The sequence below is a fragment of the Podarcis raffonei genome, chromosome 14, assembly GCF_027172205.1.
Source record: "Podarcis raffonei isolate rPodRaf1 chromosome 14, rPodRaf1.pri, whole genome shotgun sequence".
In the NCBI taxonomy this organism is placed as follows: Eukaryota; Metazoa; Chordata; class Lepidosauria; order Squamata; family Lacertidae; genus Podarcis; species Podarcis raffonei.
This window is the reverse complement of record NC_070615.1, coordinates 20680401-20702173: the sequence shown is the minus strand read 5'-3', so window position 1 is coordinate 20702173 and position 21773 is coordinate 20680401. Positions and strand designations below refer to the sequence as shown.

The following is a 21773-nucleotide window of genomic DNA, read 5'->3' as shown; positions in this document are numbered from 1 at the left end:
AAATCCCCGTGATGGGGTGAGCTCCCATTGCTCGGTCCCAGCTCCTGCCAACCTAGCAGTTTGAAAGCACGTCAAAGTGCAAGTAGATAAATAGGTACCACTCCGGCGGGAAGGTAAACGGCGTTTCCATGTGCTGCTCTGGTTCACCAGAAGCGGCTTAGTTATGCTGGCCACATGACCCGGAAGCTGTACGCCGGCTCCCTCGGCCAATAAAGTGAGATAAGAGCTGCAACCCCAGAGTCGGCCACGACTGGACCTAATGGTCAGGGGTCCCTTTACCTTTAAATATTTGTGAGCTACGGCCTACTTCACTAGATGCACAGAGTGTCACTCTCAGTTGTCAGGTGTATACACACACACACACACATGTAAAGAGCTGTGCCCTTCTTGCTCTGCTCACTAAGCCCCCCCTGCAATCCCCCCCCCACATTTACCCTCCAGAGCTTCTCCTTCCCACCCCATGCAACTACTAAGCTCACTTTTCCCTTTTCCCAGTCCACTTCTTCATGGAAAATCCAGGATTGTGATGCTGTGGCACTACAGATGAGGGCTGTGTGATGACGGCCTTATGTTTTTATGTATATAGGAAGATAACGGGGGAGGGGAGGAAATGCAAAGGCCGGAGCTGAATGGCAATAGAATGCAAAAGTACAGTCTGTGACAATTAGGTTCAATCAGGGGTAGCCAATGGGTTTGCTGGAGTCCAACTCCCATTGGTTCCAACTGGCCAGGGTTGATGGGTGTTGAGGTCTATCAGGGTCTGGAAGGTGCCACATTGGCTGCAAATGGATGCAAAATGACCACAGCAGCAGTAACTTTTCTTTTAAAAAAGAAAGTTTATCGAGCAACAAAAACAGTCAATACACACAAAGAGAAAAACAAGCATATGAACAACAAAACGATATAGTTCAATATAAAGAGCTTTCAGTAAGAAAGTCAAAATAAAGAATCAGGAGTGAGTGAAATAGATGCAATTATAAAATTATAATGACATATAAAAACACAACTTACATTCTTCAGCGGAAATGGGAATAAATGAAAAGGGATTGCCTGTATTTATAGATGCCACAAAATAAAATCACATAAAAATCACATACTGTAAACATAGAATTGTAGTGTTAGAAGGAACCTTGGGGATCATCTGGTCCAACCCCCAACAATGCAGGAATATGCAGCTGTCCCATATGGGGATCGAACCTGCAACCTTGGCATTATCAGCACCACGCTCTATCCAAGTGAGCTATCCATCTTGGCATCTGAGTAAAGTGTAAGTGTAGCAAAATGAGCACAATGGTCCTTTACACTATTTGTGATTGGTGATCTCACCTGTTGGCAGTGGTGAGTATATTAACATCTGCCATAGAACAGTAAACCATTGCCTCTGTTCACACCCAGATGAATAGAGTTGAACTTTATGATAAGCTTCAATTTATGAGCTTTATCTGGAGCGTCTATGTTCTTTTTTCCAGGATACACACCTTAAGATAACAGGAAGGAGCAGCTGCCTTAAAGCGATCTTTGCCCTCTGTAGGTTTTTTTTAATAGTCAATATTAAATACAGCTTTAAAATGTTCTGGCCAGTTAACTGGGGCACCTTTTTTCATTGTTCAACATGCTTTTTAATTGATCAAATGTCACAACCTTGATTCTAAATGGACTCATAAATTAACTCATAAATTTCTCCTCCATCTCTAAATAGGGAATTACTAGGTAAGGCTTTCCCTTCTGAGCACATTATCTGCAAAACTTCTTTCCAGCCCTGGGAAAGAAGCTTCATTTACTGTAGCCAGAGATTCTAACCTCCAGTTACCTTTCCATTTGCTTCCTCATAGCTCATTTTTGCTTCTTTCTTTGGGTTATTTAAAGCCTGCCCAGTCTCAAAGGTTCTTTCCCACCGTTTCAATACATATAAAAGGTAAAGGGACCCCTGACCATTAGGTCCAGTCGTGACTGACTCTGGGGTTGCAGCGCTCATCTCGCTTTATTGGCTGAGGGAGCCAGCGTACAGCTTCCAGGTCATGTGGCCAGCATGACTAAGCCGCTTCTGGCAAACCAGAGCAGCGCACGGAAATGCCGTTTACCTTCCTGCCGGAGCGGTACCTATTTATCTACTTGCACTTTGAGGTGCTATCGAACTGCTAGGTTGGCAGGAGCAGGGACTGAGCAATGGGAGCTCACCCCATCGCGGGGATTTGAACCGCCAACCTTCTGCTCGGCAAGTCCTAGGCTCTGTGGTTTAACCCACAGCGCCACCCGCGTCCATCAATACATATAGGCAGTGCTTTTGGGGGGGGGGATGCAGGGCTACATATACCGCTAAACATTTTGTGAATCTAAGTTTGGCCTCATTGAGGGGCAGTATTTCAATATGAGTAGGAAGATGAGAGTACCCCTAAACAGTCTTTTTATAGAAAAAAAGTACTGCATATATGCACCATAAAAATAGAATAAAAATTAGACAAGAATGTAGAGCGTGAAACTCCAGAGAACCTGTTGCTGCAATGTATTAAAGCTTCTGCGTAAGGAAGTTATTTATAACTGTTTTTAAGTGATGTACGGAACAAAGAATCCTGAGGGACAGGAGAAAACGTGGTGTTTTTAATTCCTGACCTGCTGGAAGGATTAATTTAGATTTTTTTTCCTTTTTAAAGAAAAACAACTCTCTTCCAAGCTACATAACGAGGATTTCCCAAGTCTCCAAGCTGGACACTCGCCTTTGAGTTTCGACAACTTCATTTTTGGATATTAAATGTATCAGAAAGTAGATTTCTCGAAACGCCCGAGCAGCAGCCCAAAATGTACTGGTGCGTGGGAACAGAGGACTCTGAGGACGACAGCAAGAGAGACATGGCGGCACAAGACGGTAAATGAAACACCTTTCCTGCCTAAGGCAAATTCTGACAATTCCATGCAGCTGTATGTAAATATGTATATACTAGGGTCTTTGAAATACCAAGCCCTCATAACTCACAAACGGGATGAGATTAAAAAAAAAACAATTTAAACTTAGCTTGTATCATTCAACAAGTATACAAAATATTAAGAAAATTGGATGATGGGAAATGATCCATAATGAATTGAAAAAAATGTTTAAAAGTACTTTCCCCCCCAAAAACCCCCAGAGTCCTTTCTGTTGGGGATAATTCAGATTGAAATTCCCAGGTGTCAAAAAAGGTTATTTATGTATGCTACTACTGCTGCCCGTGTTTGGTTAGCCCCAAAATGGAAAACGAATAAGAATAAGAGAACAAGAAGAACATACATTTTAAAAAGATTGGAAAAGTTTATTGAATATATGGGAAATAATTGTGTACAGCTGAAAACGCTGGCAGCATTAAGATATATTCAACAGTGTAAGTAAGTTTTGATGGATGCAATAATGGAATACTGAATGGTATAGTTTTTATAAAATATGCAGGGATGTATATGATATGTAAAATGAGCCATGGAAAGAGAGGAAGGGAAGACATTGATATCTTAAGGAAGTAAAATGAATATTTTAAATTGTAAAACAAAAAATGTAATTAAAAAATTATATACAGTAGAAAATTGGATGAGGCATGGTAAAAAAAAATTGATATGTAATGACCCAGCTTCATCATCAGTCTCCTCTTCCACAACTCTTGGGGTGAGGTCTTTCACCGCTGCCAGTCTCCGGCTCTGGAGACTGCTGACAAAACCACAGTGGAGAATAGAAGCGGAGGAGGCCGCCCTGTCTGACTCTCTGCCCTTCCTTCCAGTCTCATGTCACTGCCCCCCTCCAAAGAAACCCATAGGGAAGGGCCAGCCAAGAAGCCCAGCCCAGCCCTCGCCAACAGCAAGCTTGCTTGCTTGCTTTTTCCGGCCACTTGCCAACATAATGGACAGCTTGCCCAAACCACAGCCCAGGTGAGCCACAGAGGAACAGGGAAGACAGCCTAGGGCAGCTGTAGTTTGCTTAGGGTGCTGGGAATTATAGCTCTCTGAGGGGCCTCCAAGCAACTCTTGGCCCCGTTAACGAACTACAATTCCCAAGATTATTTGGGGGGAGCGACAACTCTTAAAGAGTGCTTAAAATAGGCAGTGCTGATGTGAACAAGTTCTTCATAGGGTTTCACCAAATGACCTATTTATTGAGCATTAATTCTGATTTGTTTGCCAGGAGGCTGTATGATAATGATCACTCATCCTGATTTGCTTGTGGGGTGTTTATACATCTTCCCACCCATTTCCTTGTCACTTTCCCAACAGCAAAAAGTCCATTTCTTTGTACAGTGGTACCTCGGGTTAAGAACTTAATTCGTTCTGGAGGTTTCAGAACCTGAAACTGTTCTTAACCTGAGGTACCACTTTAGCTAATGGGGCCTCCCGCTGCTGCCGCCGCACCACCGCCGCCTGATTTCTGTTCTCATCATGAAGCAAAGTTCTTAACCCAAGGTACTATTTCTGGATTAGTGGAGTCTGTAACCTGAAGCGTCTGTAACCCGAGGTACCACTATAAAAGTGGATTTCTTGTATTAGGGTGCTGGGGCTCTTTAATTCACTTCAATTGTGCAAATCTAAATTTCATGGCATGCCCTTGAATCCCTCCCACAAGGTAGTGACAGTCCAGAGGTGCCCTTGTGATGTTCTGGCCCGATGCTAGAACTCATAGGGAAAGCAGCAAGGCGGGTTGAAGGTTGCCCCAGCTGAGCAACTTGCTCCAACAAAGGTCAGGAGCACACTGAGGCCTTTTATACCTCTGTCCCAAGACTGCCTCCTCCTGGCTCCACCCCCTTGAGAGAACTTCAGAGCCTTAAAGGGCCAACCCTCTGGCTTGAAGGCAGCCACTCCTCCTCTGTTCCATAGCCTCCCTCCTAGTGCACTCCTGGACTGCTGGAATGCAGTGGGCAGCATATGGCTTTTCAGGGAAAGATGGATCAGTCTTGATGGTTTTGGAGGTTCCTCTGGGAGTTATTAGGATGCGGGTGGCGCTGTGGGTTAAACCACAGAGCCTAGGACTTGCCGATCAGAAGGTTGGTGGTTCGAATCCCCGCAACAGGGTGAGCTCCCGTTGCTCAGTCACTGCTCCTGCCAACCTAGCAGTTCAAAGCACATCAAAGTGCAAGTAGATAAATAGGTACCACTCCGGCGGGAAGGTAAACGGCGTTTCCATGCACTGCTCTGGTTCACCAGAAGCGGCTTAGTCATGCTGGCCACATGACCCAGAAGCTGTATGCCGGCTCCCTTGGCCAATAAAGTGAGATGAGCGCTGCAACCCCAGAGTCGGTCACGACTGGACCTAATGGTCAGTAGTCCCTTTACCTTTACATTTTACTGGCAGTTATTGTCCAGCTACTTAATGCACACTGGTCTCTCTTTTTTCCCCAGTCAGCCTGAGCCCTTAACCCAGCACTCCCATCTAGAGCCCCTGTAGCCTCCAACTCAGTGTCCGGTTGACTGTTGGGTACAGGGATCATGGCACTGCCCATAGGTTGTGTCTCCAACCCAAAACACTCCCAATGCCCCGTTTGAGCTAGCCCTAATTTCAGCCCTGCTCTGTCAAATCCAGATCTGCTCCCCCTCATGCTTTAATCAGGCACCGACCTTACAAGCTGTCAGTCTCCCTCCCTACCTCCAGGAGAAGCCAGCAGACATCGCAGTCTGTGTCACAGCACCAGTGTGCAACGTGGGTGTCGCGTTATGGAAACCATGGCAGAAAGACGTTTTGTCTCGGCTCTGACAACAAAGGTCCTGCAAGAAAGCCATAAGGAAACCTTGCCAGCTCTACTTCTGGTGTTTGTGGATACCTCTCCGTTCTCACTCCTTTGCAGCCTGCCGTTCGTTAACGAGATATATTTATGAATGGGGAAGGGATGCGTTTTGGATGCTTGTGAGCCAGGCGTAAATGAAAGCTCTGACAGTGGTGCAATTGCAGATTTCCCTGAGCGATCGCAAAGAAATTCTGACTGGTTTTTATCCTGGTGCTTTTTAGCTTTTTATCAAAGGTCTTTTCTCACCGGGGATCACAGAGGGCTAGGGCAAATCCCTATGTCTCCATGAGCGTGGATGGTATTTACTTTCTAGGCTTCTGTTTCCACCTCGCAGTGAGTCTATATCTTAAAAACTCATTTTGGGGTGTCTCTCTGTGTATGTACGTGTACGTGTTGAACCATGAACGTAATAATTACCGGATGCCTTAAAACAGTAAGGTACTCTGAAAAAAAGGGAACTTATTACAAAGGATCTGACATTGTTATAACAATGAGCACTTTTTTCCAGGGGGAGAATCTCTCCCAAATTTAGTGTTACATAGCAGGTGTGTTTCATCAGGGCATGACTGAGATTTGTTTCACTTTGAATATTGCTTTGTTAGAGGAATAGAGGACAAGAAACGATCAAGGCTGTCACTCTGTGTGCATTTACCTTAGACTTAATCCAGTTTAACTTTGTGGGAATTCCTTTCAGATAAGCATACGTGGGATTGGACTGTATAACTGGACTGCACCAGCAATTAGCAGCCACAATGGCTAAGCTCTGCCTCCGCAGTCAGAGGCAATATGCCTTGGAATACCAGTTGCAGGGTACTACCGTAGGAGGGGAGAGTCCTGCTTATGGGCTTCCCATAGGCATCTGGCTGGTTGTTTTGAGAACAGGATGCTTGGCTAGATAGGCCAGTGGCCTGATCCAGCGGGGTTCGTTTTATGTTGAACATCTCTGAGTATATCTGGGGTTGTTACCATTTGAACATCTCTTTGTATATCTGGGGTGGCCAACATGACGCCCTCCGGAGGTTTTAGGCTACAACTCCCATTATCCCTGACTATTAGCCACACTGGCTGAGGCTGATGGGAGTTGAAGTCCCAAAATCTGCATTGGCTATGCCCTGGTGTGCTTGATGCGGAATAAAATAGTACAGCTATTGTACAAGCAAAAGATGTCTGCACTGCAGGGACTGATCCTCATGGTCCCTTCCCCTACAGTTGGATGTGATTCTATGATTCCATGACAATATTTGCCATGTTTGTTCAGTCACGCCTGCACTTTCCACTGCCAACCACTTACTGTCGCCAGGTTTTGCCCCAGGACAGGTGAAAGTGGAAGGTGGTCAAGGAGATTAGAGGATAGCTCCCAAGGGAGCTGAAGTGGCTGTCTTGAAGCATTTAGAGAGATGGAAAGAGGCTCTCAACATGGTCCTGCCAGTGCTATTTTTTCTAGGAAAACGTGTCGGAGCTCATGCATGCCTCCTTTTTTCTTATAATAGCAATGGTGCCCATCTGAGAGGTGCCAGAACTGAGTTCTGGGTGAGTTCCGGCTGGAAAAAAAAGCCCTGGGTGAAACTAATCTTTGTGCTGACTCTTTAAATGAGGATGGAGTTGATTTCTGTTCCACTTGCTGAGCTGTTTCCGTTCGTTAACTTCCTCCAGGCGGCTTAATATATAATTTCCTGACAATGTCCCAGGCCCAGCTGTCGCTAAGCAATGTGTGAGGGCTCTACATCTTTAGATTACAGGTGTGAGTGTACCTTGGTGGTTCTCTCCATACAAAATTAGCATTTCACAGAGAAAGCTAATTTAGAACCCTAGGTTTCTAGGGTTCCTGTGTGCAGGGAGGATTTTTGCATGGAAGAGAGTTCAGTCATGTGAGACTCCCATCTGCAGCCTGAAGTGGTAGCAGCCCAGATGCAATTTTACACCTCCATAAGAACGAGAGATTGAGGTTGGCAAGGTTTTTTTTAAAGGCGGAATTTTTGCAGATTTGTTTGATTTGTGATAATTACATAGTACCCGTATGTTGCTTTAGAGTCCTCGATACTCATTACAAATCCTTACAGCAACCCTGTGAGGTAGGTCAATAATAACATTTGAAGAGGGAAGATGAGGTGAGGAAATGAGGTTGGAGCTTAGAGAGAGCAATCGAGGGAGCTCACAGCTCTTGTGAGATTTTTTTAAAACTGGGAACTTCCTGGCTGTGGAAATTCACTTTGATACTGAACTGGGTTTACTTGGAGCAGAACGTTTTGATCATTATTCTTATTTAATTAGCACAAAATACTGCTTAACTGAAAATCTGGAGAGAGAAAAAACCCTGCCCTTTTGCAGCCTGGAAGTGTTGTGTACATTTTGGAGTTTGATCAACCGTGACTTGTGTTACATAAAAATTATCAATTTGAATTGCAAATTCAGCCAACCAGGGAATGCAAAGAGAACATTGGTAATCACTCCAGGCAAGAACTCTCTGAGAATCCCTATTTGTCTTGTATTAAAGAGTTTGCAGAACTTCTGAAAAAGCTATGTAACTATTTGCATCGAATTCTGCCTTCCATTCCCCTCCTGTGCTTTGAGTAACAGTCAGAGCCTCTGGACCCTTTGAGATGTCCTTTTCATTGTGCATTCGTCATTATTTGTGCTCAGGATGGTATCGGGGTCGTTATACGCGGTCCCATTTTCAGTACTGTTTCTGCCTGAAAAAGTTCCGGGGCAAGCATTCCGCTTCGTTTCCCATCAGTTCATGTCTCGTAACTTCCTGCTGAAATCCTGCAAGCTTTCATTGCCACAAATGCATGAGGGTGGGGATCCAACTTTCGTTGCAGCGTTGTTCAGTAATGCCCCTCCGGATGGTGGCAATACAATAGCATGGGGGCAGCTTTGCAGAACAGCTAAGGAAATGGAATGGCGTGTGGACGGCCTGGTATAAATCTAGCACTAATGCACTGTTACTGTGTCAAAGACACAATAGCAGTGTGTCTTTGCAGGATATACCCACCAAAAAAGAGAGAGGGAGAGAGAGCTACCAGTCTGGAGGGTGTTTACTATGTGTATACAGTCGTAGTATGTACAGTGGTGCCCCGCAAGACGAATGCCTCGCAAGACGAAAAACTCGCTAGACGAAAGGGTTTTCCGTTTTTTGAGTTGTTCCGCAAGACGAATTTCCCTATGGGCTTGCGAGTTCTTGCAAGTTTGTTTCCTTTTTCTTAAAGCCACTAAGCCGCTAATAGCCGCTAAGCCGTTAATAGCCACTAAGCCGCTAATAGCCGCTAAGCCGCTAATAGCCGTGCTTCGCAAGACGAAAAAACCGCAAGACGAAGAGACTCGCAGAACGGATTAATTTCGGCTTGCGAGGCACCACTGTATGTATGTATGTATGTATGTATGTATGTATGTATCGCGCCCATCTGGCTGGGCTTCCCCAGTCACTCTGGGCAGCTTCCAGCAAAATACTAAAATACAATAATTCATCAAATATTAAAAGCTTCCCTAAACAGTACCTTGGACCTCAAACGCCTTGGCTCCCCAACAAATTGGCTCCCAAATGCCGCAAACCCGAAAGTGAGTGTTCTGGTTTTCTTTTGGAACCCGAACGTCCAACGGGGCTTCCGGGGCTTCCGATTGGCTGCAGGAGCTTCCAAACGTTCGCAGCATTGAAGAGTTTGCGTAAGATAACTTGCTGGCTGTTAACAAGACATCAAAACTGGGGTGGATAGCTGTATAAAGAACAGGCTAAGGAAAGCTCTCCTATTAAGAAATATTCAGAGTGGTTTAGCAATCAGTTCCTTCTTCCCAGGAACTCTGGGAATTGTAGCTCTCCCAGGGGTAATAGGTTTCTCCCAACCGACCTTCAGCAACTTTAACCAACTGCAGTTCCCAGGATGGGGCATGCGAATGGAGAGCCATGAGTGTTTTAACTGGTACCATGCTGCCTTAAATGTATCACGCTCATGGCAAAAGCAGTGTCCAGTGATTTGAAGAGGTTAGGGTCTCCTGGGGTCTGAGTGAAGGAAGTTGGTAATGAATTTAACTGCAAAGTTCCAGGCTGTGGTCGAGCTCTGGCAACTGATGACTGACTACTTATTCCGATGTCCAGCAATTGCCTTCTCCATATTATTTTTATTTTTTTGCTGGCTACATTTTCAGGGGCTTTGATCCCCTATTCCCTTTGTGCAGGCAAATCTGCCTTGGAAATGCAACATGAAAGGGCTTGTCAAGAGCTGTTTACCTTTATGCATGTTTCATGAATGCATCTCAATTTAGGAGCGGGAGGGGAGAACTGACAGTGACATTGGAACAGGATTTGCTTGCAGTTTTAAGAATATTTGCAGACTCCCAGGACTGGGCTGAGGCCAGGAGGCAAGATGCACAGCCTAACTTCCACCCCAGAGCTGAGTCATTTTCAGTTTTTTCATCACCTTCTTTCTTGACATTTTATTAAAAAAGCAAGCTGGGATGTGGGTGGTGTAGCCTGGCAACTAGCCAAAGAGATCAGGAAAATTCCCGGAAAACAGACCCATGGAGATTTGAAGTTCAGGGCGGGTCAGGCAGGCAAGAACAAAGCAAAGAGAAGAGAGCATTGCTGAGGAACCTGCTAGCTTAGGGTTGAGGATCCACAAGTATTATTGAAAAGCACTGAAAGTAACTGAGGTTATTACCCCTCCCCCCAGCCCACACACCCTGGCCTTAAGCCAATTAGATTTATATGTCTGGATTTTCCCGGACACGACTGGGATTTCAAAGGCAAAATTGACATCCGGGGGGGATTTCCGAAAGGCGGCACTTTTTCCTGGATCTTAGGCGAGTCAGTTGAAAAAGCTCAACAACTTTTGGGGTACCCTGGTTTTTACATTTTTGAAATATGGCAACCCTAAATTAGAACGTTTTCACTGTTTTAGAATATTTCTGTTCTCTCTTTGTTTCCTTAAATTGTGGATACATTCACTGCCCTGGGCTCCCTTAGGAGGAAAGATGGGATAGAAATTCAATAATAATATTATTATAATTTATTATTTATACTTCGCCCATCTGGCTGGGTTTCCCCAACTACTCTGGGCGGCTCCCAACCAAATGTTAAAAACACAATACAGCATTAAAAACTTCCCTAAACAAGGCTGCCTTCAGATGTCTTTTAAAAGTAAGATAGTTGCTTATTGCCTTGACATCTGATGGGAGGGTGTTCCACAGGGCAGGTGCCACTACTGAGAAGGCCCTCTGCCTGTTTCCCTGTAACTTTGCTTCTCACAGTGAGGGAACCACCAGAAGGCCCTCAGAGCTGGACCTCAGCATCTGGGCAGAACGATGGGGGTGGAGACACTCCTTCAGGTATACTGGGCTAAGGCCGTTTAGGGCTTTAAAGGTCAGCACCAACACTTTGAATTGTGCTCAGAAACGTACTGGGAGTTTTAAAGTACAATAAGAGTTTTAAAGACGAGCACCAGCATTTTGAATTGAGCCTTGTTACAGGCCTGGAGCCAGCGCAGTTTTTAAAGCACTGGTGGCAGTGAGATAAGTCTCCAGATTCCCAATTCTGCTTAGCAACCTAGTTTGAACAGTTTCCAAACAAAATGTGCATCTCAGGACAGTGCCTTTTACTGTGGTACCTCAGGTTAAGTACATAATTCGTTCCGGAGGTCCGTTCTTAACCTGAAACTGTTCTTAACCTGAAGCACCACTTTAGCTAATGGGGCCTTCTGCTGCCGCCGCACCGCCGGAGCACAATTTCTGTTCTCATCCTGAAGCAAAGTTCTTAACCTGAAGCACTATTTCTGGGTTAGCGGAGTCTGTAACCTGAAGCGTATGTAACCCGAGGTACCACTGTATCTACATGTCGCAGAGGGAAGTAGAGCAGCGATCGGGCAAGCTGGCTTGTCTGTCATAACTGCCTGTAATATGCCTGAATAGGTTTCCGAACAGCATCAAGGGTCTGTGACTGCAGACACACCGTACTTTTAAAGCTCACAGCTTCCTCCAAACCTCCCCCCAAAACACCTTGGGCTTTTTATTTTTAAAAAGGGTGCTGGGAATTGTAGCTCTGTGATGGGTGAACTACAGTTCCCAGGATGCTTTGTGTGGGTAGTCATATGTTTTAAATGTATGGTGTGTGGTCAAGTATCAAATATTTGCTGGTCAAGGATCAACATGGACAGCTGCACTTCGCTAGAGGAGCCATGTATCATCTGGGGATATTTTAATTCTACAAGGCGGGGGATATTGGTTTGTAGGTTGTTTTGTTCCTGTTTTCAATCATGTATTTTGTGCTTTTATATTGTATATTTACGTTGTGAACTGCCCTGAGAGCTGCAGATGAAAGGCAGTATACAAATTAAATAAACAACTACAAACAAACAAACAACTACAAAGAAGAGCATCAATGCAACAGTCCAGCTACAGTTTCAGGAAATTTTGAAGTTTTATTCTGTTTTTAATGTTCTGTTGAAAGCCGCCCAGAATGGCTGGGGAAGCCCAGCCAGACGGGCGTGGTAGAAATAATAAATTATTATTATACATTATTATTACAATTCCAGATACCGAGTTGTCCATAGATATAAAAACCTCCCACTTTTATTATTGTTATTTTAAATAAAACTTATCTTTAACAGTGTTCACAGCCATTCCACACACCTAAAGCACATGGCTTTTTCGAAAGCATCCTCTGAACTGTAGTTTGTTCAGGGTACTTGGAACCGTAGTTCTGTGCAGGGTGAACTACAGTTCCCAGGATTGGGGGGAGGGGTTCATGTGCTTTAAATAAATGGCATGTATGCAGCCAATCTCTGTTGCCTTGGGAGCATTTGCAGAGCATGAAGTAGCTGCAGAAATCGCCTCTGTTGTTGGGCAATTGTTTACGACCGGCTGTGTTTTTGGATGCTATAATTCAAATCTTATCGGAACAGTCCTGCCCAGTGGGGCCATGGGTTTGGGACAGAAGTCCAGGGCGCCACCAGCAGAATGTGAAGGAGCTATCCTCTGAACCTAACAAGACCAGCTTCCCAAATTGTGTGAAGTACATGAAGCAGAACGGTGCCAACTAAAGAGGGGCACGAGACCCACCAAGTCCAGAGTTTATATTTGCCTTTCTGCACCACTAATCCTTCTCATATTTACTCAGAAATATGTTCTGTGTGCAACAAGGTTTACTTGCCAGGTAAGTGGGCCTGGGATTTCAGACTCCCAGGGCAATCCCTATGCAAATCATTGTCTGGAAGTAAACCTTGATTAAGCAAACTCCTTAGTAAGTTGTTTGATAATTTTTTTTAAGGGTTTCAGCCTAAATCTAGTTTAATTTTCATACATCTACATCAGTGTACTTCGTTATTTCTTGAAATCCGTGAACACACCCGCTGCTTTCTTTTTCTGGCTTGCTCATCTTCTGATCAATCAAGTATCGGAACAGGAAAAGGTTAATCCAATAAATTGCAGCCCCAGCCATCTGGTGTCATGCAGGACTTTGATGTCTGAGGTAACCCTGCAAGCTCTCCCTCCCCCCTACACCCCACCCCACTCCCATTTTTCTGCTGCCTTATTTATCTCACAACCCACAGCTTGGGTTTCACTCCAAGGGGAACACAGAGATGTCCATTAACCACCAAAGCGAAAAATTATCTGTAATTATTTCAGACCAAGGTTTCCTTTTCAGCCACAAGGTGCCGAGCGCATGGGAGAGCGCATGGGGAGCGCTCCTTGCAGCATGTGATGGGTTAATGGCCTTTTAGCTTACATTGGACTTTGCAGATTGCGCTGCCTCAAATCTGACTTAAAATTCAGAGGGGTTTGGAGCTGCCTTTCCGAATAATGACAAGGTGAGTTCCCTGCGCGAGGTGGCCGTTGGATGGGGATTGCAATGGAAGCAGCTCCATTTCCCTTGACTTTGTGTTTTATCATATATATAGTTATTTCCTGCAAATAAAAATGGGGGGGAAATTGTAAATCCATCCAGAAAACCATCCAGAGTGCTAAATAAAGGCAATAAGAGATGGTGATAAAAGCCTTCAAAGTGGGTATTTCAGAACTCTAGAATTCTTAAAACGACTCGTATTGATGTCACACAAATCAAGAGTTATGCTTTATATTTAGAGAATGACAGACAGTTGGGCTTTTCCCCCACTAAAGAATGTTACTCTGTCATTTTAATGTTCATGCCATAAAGCGGGGGGGGGGGTGCGCGCGCGCGCAGATTTCAGGCATAATAGGGGGTGTTTGCTTGGGCTTTTGTTTGTAGAACCCCATGTTCTACCAGAAGGCATGCATTTAGATCAGGGTGCCTCTGAGCACATTCTGAGCTGAGGAATTGGTGTTCAGTACCAGAACTGAACCATTCTCTCTCTCTCTCTCTCTCTCTCTCTCTCTCTCTCTCTCTCTCTCTCTCACACACACACACACACACACACCTGGTTATTGTCCTTCATTTCAGCAGTATACCTTAACTGGGAAAAGTCATTTTGTTGGTGTTATTGCCATTGTTAAACAACTGAGAATCAGGTACTTTTCCTGATCTTTTGCACATCACCAAGAGTTCTACCACCTACTCCCAATGTAAAGAATATGTGTGTTGCAATGTGCAGTTTATCACAATTCCTCTATTTTTTGTTCCTTAGTACACTAGCATTAAGGATAGCTTGTAAAAGAAGCCAATTGATAAAAGAGTCACCACATCCTTTTGGCTAAAGGGGGCTTCTTCAAAGCCTAGTTTTAGTCAGAAGATGGGACCCTGCAGACACTAAGGAACACCTCTGCAGAAGAGTTTTGCCCACAGATGCCAGCTTTACAACATTAATTAAGCTCTACAACAAAATTTTATTTTTTTCTGTGTTTGCGTAATACGTTTAATTATGCTGTACATATTTTTTTCAGCGACTCTTTGAGATTCATGCAAATGTTGTTGGGTTGTTTTGCACTGTTGAAACTAGGTTAAACGCAGAGCTGGGGCACAACGGAATTAAAAACTGCTTATATTATTAGAGCGGGTTTTTTCCAGGAAGTGGGGGAATATTGCATTTAAAATCCTGTCTCTCAAAACTCCATGCTCAAGTTTTTCCTATCACTGTCTTTGGGTGTGCCTTATAGATCAGCCGTCACCAACCTAGTACCCTCCAAATTTCTTGGGCAGCTGAATGTCTGAAGGGCACCAGGTTTGTGAAGGCTGCTATAGACCAACAAGCACAATGGCATGTGGAGAGAGAGAGAGAGAGAGAGAGAGAGCGCACCATGGTAAAGGTAAAGGTAAAGGGACCCCTGCCCATTAGGTCCAGTCGTGGCCGACTCTGGGGTTGCTGCGCTCATCTCACTTTATTGGCTGAGGGAGCCGGCGTACAGCTTCCAGGTCATGTGGCCAGCATGACTAAGCCGCTTCTGACGAACCAGAGCAGCGCACGGAAATGCTGTTTACCTTCCCGCCAGAGTGGTAACTATTTATCTACTTGCACTTTGATGTGCTTTTGAACTGCTAGGTTGGCAGGAGCAGGGACTGAGCAACGGGCGCACACCCCGTCGCAGGGATTCGAACCACCGACCTTCTGATCAGCAAGTCCTAGGCTCTGTGGTTTAACCCACAGCACCACCCGCATCCATGGTAGCTGCCCCCAAATGACAGGTTGTCCTTGGGGGTTCACTGGAATCTGGGCCTGATCAACTTCTGTAGCAAGCTTAAGATATCTCTTGATAAACCTTTCAGTATGTAGGGTTAATGTGAGGAACAGGAGAGGACTGGAATTTTGATAAGCTTTCACTGAATGGAGCTATGTATCCTCATAAGATGCATCATATTACTAGAGTTTATTTTATGCCTCTCCTTACTTTGCCCAATTTATTTTTGCTTCTTTACTGACAGAGGTGGTAAAGGATTTGTTTCAGATGCTGAAGTTCATTGCAAATTTTAACATGCTAGATCCATTATATTTCTGGTAATATTAATAAAACCTCACCCTCCACCCTCCTTCCAACCCACTCTCAGCCAAACCCTGGAATTTAAGATTTCACCTGGCATAGTTTTGCAAATGCATATCAGAAGACCAGCCATCTCTTTACCTGGTCAACAGAGCAGAACTTTTTGCCTGCTTCCCAGCCTTAGATTTGAGGGTCCCTTTTCTGTCCGAGGGACCGGGGCTCTTTTATGTTGTGTCAGCAGTGGGCAGAAATAGCACTTAAGACCTGGTTGAGTGACAGAGACCTAGCTACCATATAAATTTTCAATAATGCCCCACACAGAGATGCTACATTTGAGGCATTGTGGGAAATTGGAATGACAGATAGACCTGGCCACCTGGCACTGTGTTGAATACTAAACTGCAAGAAGTGAGCTTACAGGGAACCAGGCACAGGGCCTTCTCGGTAGATGCCAAGGAAATAAACAACTGCAGTGGTACCTCAGGTTACATACACTTCAGGTTACATACGCTTCAGGTTACATACGCTTCAGGTTACAGACTCCACTAACCCAGAAATAGTGCTTCAGGTTAAGAACTTTGCTTCAGGATGAGAACAGAAATCATGCTCTGGTGGCGCAGCAACAGCAGGAGGCCCCATTAGCTAAAGTGGTGCTTCAGGTTAAGAACAGTTTCAGGTTAAGTACGGACCTCCAGAACGAATTAAGTACTTAACCTGAGGTACCACTGTATCTGACTTTTGGAAGACATCTGAAGGCAGCCCTGTTTAGGGAAGTTTTTAATGTTTGATGTTTTATCATGTTTTTAATATTCTGTTGGGAGCCGTCCAGAGTGGCTGGGGAAACCCAGCCTTAGGGGTGGGGTAGAAATAATATATTGTTGTTGTTGTTAACTGGAGGAAAGGAGGGCAGACATCAAGGGTGGGCCCTTCCTTGGACCCCAGCATCTACCCAAGAATTCAGGGTAAGGTGGTGCTGGCACCCCACTGAAGCCTGCACCCCAAGTCTAGTTCCTAGTGTGGTCATCTACTTCCTTGGTTCACCTCCCTGCCACTGGATTCGGATTCTTCCAATGGAGTCCGGCCCATAGCTGTCAACGTTCCCCTTTTTTTAAGGGAAATTCCTTTATTCTGAATAGGATTCCTTGCAAGAAAAGGGAAAAGTTGACAGCTATGGTCTGGCCTCTCTGGGTATTACTCTACCATGCGTAAAGACCTGGAGCCAATGCCATCTCCCCAGCTTTGATGGATCATCCTGTCCTTCCCACGTTCTCTAAGGCCCAGGAGGATCGCCTTGTGGGAGATTATTGATGCCTTCACAGCTTAATGGCGCAAATCCCCGGAGCCGTCTCGGCTGTCTCGGCGACCTGAGCTCCGTTTTGAATAATTGACGAGGAAGAGTTAGTCAGACTTTATGGGTAATCCAAGATGCCTTATTCAAGGGTATTTGCGGACAGCTGCAGATGGAGCCCAACTCTTCTCCCTGTTTTAGGGTGTGCTTTCCGAGGGTGAAGAGAACCCCATATGGCGGTTATTGCTTTGTCAGTAGGGGGTTGCACTTAAGCTTCTTCTTTCAGCCCATTGAGTGTTTGTGGAAGGTTACCAGACGGGTAGCCGTGTCAAGTCTTTAGCAGCAGCAAAACCAATCCAAGAGCCCTGTAGCAGCTGACATGCCACTGTTACAATGGTCCTGGTGGCTACTGCCCCTGTTCACTCTTCTCTCCGATCTCGTCTCCCCGCTAACCCCTTTGACAGTTTCCCTTTGCCACACACCTCTCACACACACCTCACCTATCCCCTCACAGCTCGCCCTGAGCCCCTCTCCCTTTTAAGGGATGGCGGGAAAATTATACTGATTTTTTAAAAGCTTTTTTGCCATGGTCTTCCCAATCCTGGTGCCCTCCAGATGGGGCTGACATAGGGATGGATGAATCTGTTGACTCAGGTTCTTTTTGTTTCTCGTTTTTCCACTCTTGAGTTCAGTTCCCCTTATTTCAACAACAGTTTGCAATTTTTTAAAGCCTTTATGGAACTTTCTTCTAATATATGCATTGAGGAATGCACTTATGCCTCACACATACCTTTTTGCAAAGCAAATTTCCCCCTAGTAAAATGTGTTTTTGTTTGTTATTTTCACAAATATATAGCTTTTTATGCACCATTGGCCTAGTCTATTATTTTTGTACTTATTACTCAGCCAGAGAACTGCATTGCAAAAGTTGGAGAAGAGCAAAATTCAAAGGATGTCTACGTTTCAGTTCTTGGAATGTTTCAGAATGTGCAGTTAGATCTGCCTTTAAATGTGAACTGAATCAAATTTATCCCCCATCCCTAGACTGACTGGATTTGTAATCCAAATCAATCCCAGCTAATATGGCTGTGGTGGCTGGGGTTGATCAGAGTTGCGTCATTATTTCTTGTTTATAATAATTAATTTATATATGACTTAATTGCCAAAGTGTCTTCTAGGTGGTTTACAATAGCAATTGCAAAATAAATATGTGTAATTAAAATGTGCAGTAAAAACAATTCCATCAAAACATTAAAACAAACACCCACAATTGAATGCACAGTAAAACAAGCCTGTCAAAACAGCCCAGTAATTAAAACTTTGTGCCTCTAATACAGAACTATGCTAGATATGAATACTGGTGGATGGGAGTTGTAGTGCAAACATATGGAAAGCACCAGGTTGTGGGGTGGGGTGTCTTTTTGTTGCCTCTCTGTGAAGGATCCAGGGCGTCTTTGTCTCATTAGATATCATCTGTCGGAAAGTACCTTTTGCAGATTTTTAAGGAAGTGTCACCTCCAGTTTCGTTTCCCTATTTGAAAGTGCACACATTTATTCCTTTCTCTCAGCTATTGGTCGTCTTCTCTCTCCCCCCCTCCCCAAACACTCGCCAAACTTGATAGCTCAGTGGTGGACCATCTGCTATCTAGTAGCTCCAGGAAGGGGTGGGAAAGCCTCTTGACTGAAACCCTGGAGAGCTAGTTCCAGTCAGTGTAAAAAGGTAAAGAACCCATGGATAGTTAAGTCCAATCAAAGGCGACTATGGGGTTGCGGCGCTCATCTCGCTTTCAGGCTGAGGGAGCCTGTGTTTGTCCACAGACAGCTTTCCGGATCATATGGCTAGCATGACTAAACTGCTGCTGGCACAGCGGGACACTGTGACAGAAGCCAGAGCGCATGGAAATGCCGTTTACCTTCCCACCATAGTGGTACCTATTTATCTACTTGCACTGGCGTGCTTTCGAACTGCTAGATTGGCAGAAGCTGGGACAGAGCAATGGGAGCTCACCCCGTCACGGAGATTCGAACTGCCGACCTTCCGATCAGCAAGCCCAAGAGGCTCAGTGGTTTAGACCACAGTGCCACCCGCATCCCTCCATTCAGTGTAGACAGTCCTGAGCTAGTCCTGAGATATACTGTCCTGAGATGAACCAATAGTCTGACTCCGTATAAGGCAGCTTCCTATGTTCCTGTGTTGAGATCCCTTTACCTGAATGTCTTTCTTTTCTGCAGGTTGTTGTTTTAACCTGCTGCTCTGCCATTTTTTAATTTGCAGTTTTATATTGTCATCTTGCCTGTATTTTTATTGCATTTTTAGCGCTCTACATTGAAAGCAGCCTTGAGGCCCTCCCCACAGAAAGCGGCTTCTAAGTAAATAAAAGTTCTCTCCCCTTTCTCTCTGTGTGTGCAGATCCCATGGGCATGGGGGCCAGACAGTCCTCCACTGGAGGTCTTTCCATCGGCCAGGGTCCAGCAACAGAGACTGTGGAGGGCGCTTACAGAAGTGGAGAATTTGGTAGAGCCCAGGAGCTGATTAAAGCAGCGTGTCAGGAGAATATCTCAGCAGTGGAGAAGGTAAGGGCACAGCCGTCAAAATTCTGCGCCAAAATGAAAGACGAGAAGAGTACATTCTGCAAATCAAGACATTTGCTATAGGATCTCCAGCATAACCTTGCAGCCGCTTGAATCTTGTTTCCTAGGAGACCCCTATTCCTCTCACAGAGCTACAGTTCCCAGAATGCTTTAACAATCCCTCTTCCCAGGGAACTTGGGGAATTACAGTGGTACCTCGGGTTACATACACTTCAGGTTACATACACTTCAGGTTACAGACTCCGCTAACCCAGAAATAGTGCTTCAGGTTAAGAACTTTGCTTCAGGATGAGAACAGAAATCGTGCTCCGGGGGCACAGCAGCAGCAGGAGGCCCCATTAGCTAAAGTGGTGCTTCAGGTTAAGAACAGTTTCAGGTTAAGAACAGACCTCCAGAACGAATTAAGTACTTAACCTGAGATACCACTGTATAGCTCTGTAAGGTGAATAGTGTTCTCCTAACAATTCCTTGCACTCTTAACAAACTATAGTTCCTAGGATTCTTTGTGGGGAAGCCATGACTTTTTAACATGGCCTGATAACTGTAAGGTGGAAATGAGGCCAATATCTCACGATTCCCCCATGCCCATTTAACTTCACAATGGTTGCATTAAAAGCAGCAGGTCTCCCATTTTGTTCACAGTAGCAGCATTGTGGAAAGGGTTAACCACACTTCCCACCGTTGACCTGTTATTTTTCCCGCTGTGGAGCAACTCTGAGGGAGAATATGATTGAGATCCAGAAAACAGCAGGGGTGTATACGGGGAAAATACCCCTCTACCCACCTCTACCCCTATGGTCAAAATCATAGGCTAACCCTGCTAAGCCCTCCCACAGTGGGTTACTTTGGCCTACTCGCTTCCAGATTCTTCTGTAGCTACCCCTCCACCAAGGATGAGGAACCAGTGGCCTTTCAGAAGAGTTTGGACTCCAACTCCCATCAGCCCCAGACAGTGTGGTTAGTGGTCATGGATGATGGGAGTTGTAGGCTAACAACACCTTGCGAGCTACAGCTTCCTCATGTCAGTATATCCTGATGAGATCGAGAAGGCCATTTTATGAAATTCCGGGCCATGTCACCACCCCCACAAAACATCTTATGGAGAAAGTAGGTAGAGAGACAAACAAAGCATCCGAACTTGTGGGCATCCAGTGAAGCTGAACGTTGGAAGATTCAGGATAGATTTTTAAAAACTGTGGAACCTCGTCCCATACAAGCCATTGGTGGCCACCAACCTAGGGGGCTTTAAAAGAGGATTAGACAAATTCATGGAGGATAAGGCTAACAGTGGCTACTAGCCATGATGGCTATGCTCTACCTCCACAGGAAGGGGAGAAGCTCAGGTGCTAGTTGCAGGTTCCCCAGTGGCATGGGAGTGGCTACTGCAGACTAGGTGGGCCACCAGCCTGATTTATATCTAGCCACCGGCCTGATTTATACCTGGCCACCAGCCAGGATTTATATCTAGATGTTAGGATAGAGAGGATAAAGAAAACAGGAAGACAGAATGAGAGATAAAGGAGGTGCTGTGGGATTGGTGGAAGTCAATGTCTTGTTGTTGTTGTTTTAGTGTTTATAATATTAACTTGTAAGATATGGATTTGTTTGGTTTTTTGTTTGGTTTTTTGTCTTTTTTAGTTTTCGAATGTTGTTTTGTGTGTGTTGTGTATTGTTATCTTTTGATATCTTTCATGTTGTTGTTGTGTGGGAAATACTAATAAAATTCATTATATAAAAAAAAATATCTTTGCTTTGTGAATAACAAAAAATCTCTGTGTTTTGGTTCATTTGGGCTCATGTGCTATGTATTCCACTCTTCTTCTGCAAACTAGGGCCTCCTCTTGAGTCTTTCCACTGCCTACGGGGACCTTGAGACTGTGAGGTATTTGCTGAAAGAAGCATGCGTGGCTTTGCCCCTGGAACCCAACGACGATAACCCAGCTGTTGTGGCAGCATATTTCGGGCATACAGACGTTGCTAAAGAACTGCTGGATTCTTTTCATGGTAGGTTATTCTCCTGCCCATCCCATTACCCTTTGAGGTGCTTGTTGAAGCTACTTTGCCTCTAGCACCTTCCACTGAAGGGCCATAGCTCAGTGGTAGAGCATCCACCTTGCAGGCTGAAGGTCCCACATTTAAGCCCCAGCCTCTCCAGGTAGGGTTGGGGGAATGTCCCCTGTCTGAAATCCTTCACAGATGCTGCCCCAGTCAGTATAAACAATGCTGAGCTAGATGGACCAATGATTTTACTCAGTGTTCCATCTTTCTGTGTTCCATCTTTC

General features: G+C 44.9%; 1 protein-coding gene across 2 annotated transcripts in view; it reads left to right on the top strand.

Annotated features, from left to right (window-relative positions):
- LRRK1 (leucine rich repeat kinase 1) overlaps positions 1-21773 on the top strand; it is an 82949-nt gene that overhangs the window by 9709 nt on the left and 51467 nt on the right. The window contains exons 2-4 of one of the 2 annotated variants that reach the window (XM_053364882.1): positions 2652-2863; positions 19310-19473; positions 21324-21495. In XM_053364882.1, the coding sequence (XP_053220857.1) occupies positions 2797-2863; positions 19310-19473; positions 21324-21495 (403 nt within the window). In that variant the 5' untranslated portion in view covers positions 2652-2796. Of the gene's footprint in view, positions 1-2651; positions 2864-5765; positions 6066-19309; positions 19474-21323; positions 21496-21773 lie in introns of those variants that run through there. The other variant, XM_053364883.1, reaches the window with a different exon arrangement.